The sequence below is a fragment of the Formica exsecta genome, unplaced genomic scaffold, assembly GCF_003651465.1.
Source record: "Formica exsecta isolate Colony F162 unplaced genomic scaffold, ASM365146v1 scaffold502, whole genome shotgun sequence".
Lineage (NCBI taxonomy): Eukaryota > Metazoa > Arthropoda > Insecta > Hymenoptera > Formicidae > Formica > Formica exsecta.
Window position 1 is genome coordinate 134,725 of NW_021852264.1, and position 5,850 is coordinate 140,574.

The 5,850-nt window shown below is 30.2% G+C and overlaps 1 protein-coding gene across 4 annotated transcripts in view; it reads left to right on the forward strand.

Moving 5' to 3' along the window:
* Positions 1–5,850, forward strand: part of LOC115241680 (acetylcholine receptor subunit alpha-like) — a 159,389-nt gene that overhangs the window by 126,926 nt on the left and 26,613 nt on the right. For all 4 annotated transcript variants that reach the window (XM_029817554.1, XM_029817555.1, XM_029817556.1 and 1 more), the window contains one exon: positions 1,984–2,120. In XM_029817554.1, the coding sequence (XP_029673414.1) occupies positions 1,984–2,120 (137 nt within the window). The remainder of the gene's footprint in view (positions 1–1,983; positions 2,121–5,850) is intronic.

The window sequence follows — 5,850 nt, forward strand, 5'->3', positions numbered from 1 at the left end:
CTTTTATTAGAAAATCTTTCTTTTTATTACTATACTTTGTTTAAAATTTTATTTAACATCGGAAAAATTACTACAGTTAGGAAAGTACATATTTGACTTTTCAACTTATACTTGAATCCGTAATATGCCCAATATAAAAGAATATAATAAAACTTTCGGACACAGGGGAATCGTTTCACGAAAGAAGACTTTAAGTAATCGTTAACGTGGTTAACTTCCACTTGCACACAATGAATCCGTCACGAAAAATTTTTAACATATGTTATATAGCTACAATAGATTTAATCCTGTCTGACATTTGCATGTTTATATGCGCGACCGCCTTGCAAATAATCAAACTTTACGAAAAAATTTCATAAAGTTTTACCTCATTCTTCTTTGATTTTTTTACGTAACATCGGTGGATTAACGTTAGAGAAAGAAAATATATGATAAACAATTCAATACAAACGAAAATTATTAAAGGAAAATATAAAAGAGACTCTCTATTTAACTTAAATATTATTTTATTAATGTTTGTTGTATCCGATTGATTTAGCGATGCCTCAACTCGAAAAGCAAGTGGAATTTTAAATTTGTCAATGATATAATAGATATCAGGTTTTTGATAAGAGGTTTGCTAAGTTGTTTTTTATCGAGTTGTCAAATTTTTTATTGTAAGACATCTTGGCTTTGCTGGATGCTATTGCGCGTGTTCTTTTTTACTATTTGTTAAGCCTGTGTTTCTACTGTCTATCGAATAAGTTCTTTTCGCGTCCCAGACAGATTTCTTTTTACAGAACAGCAATGATCTAATAGTTGAAGTAGACACTTCGAGTGTATCATTTCTCAATATCCATTGTATCCTTCAATGCTAGATGCTACGTTCGTTTTCTGAGAAAAACGCATCAAAGTACATATATCGAATAGTCACTTTACGCGAAAATTTTGGTACCCGTTAATTGCTCGATAGTGACACTGAAATGCTGTTTATATCCTATAATGTCAAAATAAATTATTATAATATTGATTTATTCATTTACTAACAAGAAAATATTATTTAATATTGTTATATGTATAGTACATCTATACTATTGTAGGATTACTTTTACTGATTTTAGATAAATTAGTCAAATTGAATATTAAAATGTAAAATTATCTCATGTTACATTTCGCTTTTCTAATCATCTCGTATTTGTTTGTTTTTATTATCAATATGCGATAAGACTCTTAAACGTGTTACACGTACTTGATGTTTTTCGTTTACAAGTTTTATTAGAATGAATGGATCACGGATACATATAAATTTTATCAACGAGCAACTTTCATCTCACGGGGCTAGCCCCGTTTATCCTTCTGGCTCTCCTCCTTCGTACACGTTCTTTACGCGAATCATAAATACGAATTTTCTGCTTGACTATATTTCGCGACCTTTTACCTGCCTTTTTCAAATAGGCCTAGAATTTGTCGCCTGTCAAGGGACACATTCTGAAGGAAAAGTAGCATGTGTCTTTGGACTCCCTACTTCTTTGCCTTCTTATTTTCTTCTTTTAAGATAACATGGTCGAAATAACGAAATACTTTTTTTGTACGTGATAACATGATACGGACTAGAAGATAAATTCATTAGTATTGCGCCATATGTTTTATTATGTATACATATATATATTTTTTATTTTTATTATAGACCGAGGATACATTTGATTTTAAAATAAAAAATAGATGCAAGATAGCATTATATTACACAAAAATACTTATTTGTAATTTATAACACACATAAATTCTATGCAAATTTATAAAAATTCTAAAAAGCTTTTTAGAGGTTTATATATTATGAAGGAGAATTGTATGAATAGAAAATGCAAATATAATTGAAGATTTTGTTATCTTTTTTTCCTATCGCTAATATAATAAATAAATCTGATTATTTCAAAGCAAACACGTTTCTAATATTTTTACTATATTTTTTATTAAAAAATTTCAATGAATATTTCGCAATTCCAGGTAACGCTTTCCATTTCGATTCTCATCAGTCTCCACGTGTTCTTCCTGTTGGTTGTTGAGATCATTCCGCCTACATCCTTGGTTGTGCCGTTGCTTGGAAAGTACCTGATATTCGCCATGATACTCGTCTCGATAAGGTAAGTGCTCCCACACGATTCACGATGGCAATAGAAGAGACGAAGAGCTTTAACAAAAAATTAGCCTCGTACAATACAACACGCTTGCGAAATTAGCGTATCGTCTAACGCAGTTAAGGCAAGAAACTGCGTTCGTGATTGTGATAAAATAAACACAGTAGAAAAACAATTTTCGATCGTAGAAAAAACAGTTTCCGTTGTCCTACTTTGCTCGCATTTTCTTACTTGTCGTGTTATTACGCCATCAACATTATCGATTAACGCTTCGGCGGCGATTTATCAGTACATGTTTACGACAGCAACGTTTTCGTAATTAATATAGCCCCCGTGCGGAAGGTCGTAAACAGACGATACGACGACACTCGCGTTTACAGGAAGGCAAAAAACGGAAAAATGACGACGAGGGTTGGAATCGCGCTTTCTCGAAATGGACGCTAATTCTCGTAACAACTCGTACAAGCATCGTCCGCAGCTGTTTGCTCTCCACAATGCGTTTGTTCCATTTTTCCCCAACGTGAAACATTTAACGCTAAACCCTGCACTTCTCAGATCTTTATCTGTGATAAAGAGCGTGAGAGATACCTACCATCTAGCAGCGCGAAGATGCGATTCAAAATATATAAAATTTGAAATTAAATTATTTAATGTTTTTTCGTTTTTTTCCAAATTTCGATGACATATATTTTATGAGTAAAAAAATAAGTTAATATAAATATATGGGTTTACATAAATGCCTCGTTTCAAAGTTATAACAAATGAGATGTAAAAGAAACAATTGTACTTTATAGAAAGTGCATTAGAAACTTTATGCGTTTTATTTAATCTATGAAATCTTTAGATTTTTTTTATCCGAACATATGTTTGCGATAATTTTTAATAAAGCATTTTTGAATCCATATTTATTTATACAAATTATTAATTCTTCTTAACATGATTCTTTTATTTCACAATCGCCTTACTTTTATTTGATCCATCCATATGACACACATCTGTACGTGTTCAATGGCCATATCTTCTCGAATTACTCGGAAATAGGCGCGATGAGGCGAGTAACAAATAGCAAGCCCCTCGATTTACTTTTTGACCCCGAAACTTATCTCAAGCACATATATTCCTGATGACAAAGACGCGTTTCTCATTAATGTGGTTTCATCAAAAAATATCGGCCAAAATGAGACTTTTCTGATAAATAACAATTACGAGAAGTAAAATGTTGAAATAAAAACGTAACAAATGTTCAAGAATCTTATTTCTAATATTTTTTTTTTTATTTACGAAAGATTTTTTTGATAACTTTAAATTAGTCATTAAAAAATAGAAAAGAGAAAGAAGAAATATTTTATAAAAATATATATGTATATATTATATATATATTTTGTCACGTATTTTGCCTCTGGTTGATAAAAATCCTAAATTTGAGTATATCTGGATGAAGACAAACCAGAAGCTCATGTATATACCATACTAATTTCGAGAAAAGAATAAAATTTAATTAAATTAAATTTATGCCATGTGAAAAAAGTTGAATTGCATCATGGTGTTAGATATATTTGTAGCTGAATATAAAATCATCGTTAGTAAGTTTATTCGTTCGTGTATGCTTTCATTCTAACAAAGGGTATATTCTCATTTTCGCTGACGACACTTTGTGCCACAATCTGCTGCTAATAATCCGCCTCAGTACTCTCTTAATTAATCTAAACCTTTTTCTCCTGAAAAAAGAAAGTTCTGTATTTTATAAAGAAAGAAATCTCACTACGCTAAAAAAGTTTAGCAAATTAAATTGTCGCCTTACACGGACAAATTGCATTTTGAAGAATAATAAATCGCGCGATAAATTTCCAATTTGTCGAGAGAAGAATAATCTTTTAAAAATATTTATATAAAGGAAAACATAAATATTATCTTTATACATAAACCGCTTTAACATTTTTTTGACAATCGATAATCTCGATTATAATTAAAATACCACAATTTGCAATTTTAAATAATTTATGTTAAATAATACATGATGGCATATGCATAACTCGTTTCGAGAAAAATTAATCAAATTAATATTATTCAGTTATGTATATTTATGTATAATTATGTATTATTGCGTTAATATCTGATAAAATTGAAACAGCGAAATTTGATTGGAATTTCAAATTTTTTTAAATGGATATTACATCTACTTCTCTCCGTTTATTTACAATATCGATTCCCGTGTTATATTAATAATAATAACTATTGCCAAACGAGATAATTAATTAATATCAAGTATGAGTTGACTGAACGGCACATATGCTGCATAGACAACATATGTTTATCAATGATGATGAATGCATGCTGGTTCTTTCTTTTTTTTTTCTCTCTCTCTCTCTCTCTCTCTTTTTCTCTCTATCTATCTCTATTTTCCTCTCTGTCTTCGTTACACGAGAAGCATTCTGTACAAATATTTATTCATCTATTTATTATGTGTGTTAATGATAAGAGAATAAAATTGAATAAACAAATGTATATCATTAACAGCATCAGATATCGTTTAAAATACAAGATTTTGTTCAATGTTTTGTAAATATTTTAATGCGATTTAACGCAATGAGAGAGATGATCTCTTTTTTGATAAAATTATAAATTTATTATTTAATGTTTAATATAATATAATTAATAAAATATTACATTTTAATATATGTAAAATTTATATTCTAAAGCAAAATGACATATTAATAAATATTAATTATGATAAAATTTAAAGATGTATATTTTTAACGAGATATTTTTTACATTTTCTATCTTATATTTTCCATTGCATAAAACGATTTTCTCGTATGTTCCTTCATTTCCTGCTGCTTTAACCAGAAATGGGTGCCCGAAATTCGTCGGATGATGAAGATCCGGCATCGCGATACTGTGCAGACAAACAGAAGCTTTTTGTCTTCGCATCTAGGTTATCACAGGAATGAAACATACGCGCTATCTCACTGCGTCGTACAAATAATGTTTAAGTGAATTGACTTATTATAAAGACGCTTGTTTCTTAAGATCGCAGTATATACAATAAATATTAATTTATGAGTTGATATATTCTAATTATCTATAACATATGTGTAATAAATTTTCGGTGAAACTGCATAAAAGGTAACATACCTCCGATTTAATCGCCACTTAAATATATTATAGGGGAGGTTTTTCTGAGTAATTCCCCGCAAGAAATAAGTGGGGGACGGCATTGGTTTAGGAGATATAACAAATTGAAGTTTCACAGTTTTAACATTGTATTTGTTATAGAGCAGACGAAAAAGTGTTCGTTTATATTTACGGGATAGGTACACGATCATGGGTATTTTGTCAATAATGTGTTTCACATATTCCCCGCAGTTTGTTAACAGCTGCGACTACATGAATTTCTGAATCATGTCGTCGCATGTTGAAAGCTTTTAACGAACTGCGAGAAATAGGTGAAACACATTATTGACAAAGTATCCATGAGTGTACACCTATCCCGTAAATGTAAACAAACAGTTTTTCCACGTCTGCTCTACATAAATACAACATAAACAAACTCCATTTTTCCTTATTTTATAATAGAAAAAGTATTAAAATTATTAAACTTTAATTTGTTATATCTCCTAAACTAATGCCGCCCCCCTCAAATTTCTTGCGGGGAATTATTCAGAAGAATCTCCCCTACGATATATTTAAATGGTAATAATATCGGAGATGTGTTACCTTTTATGCAGTTTTACCG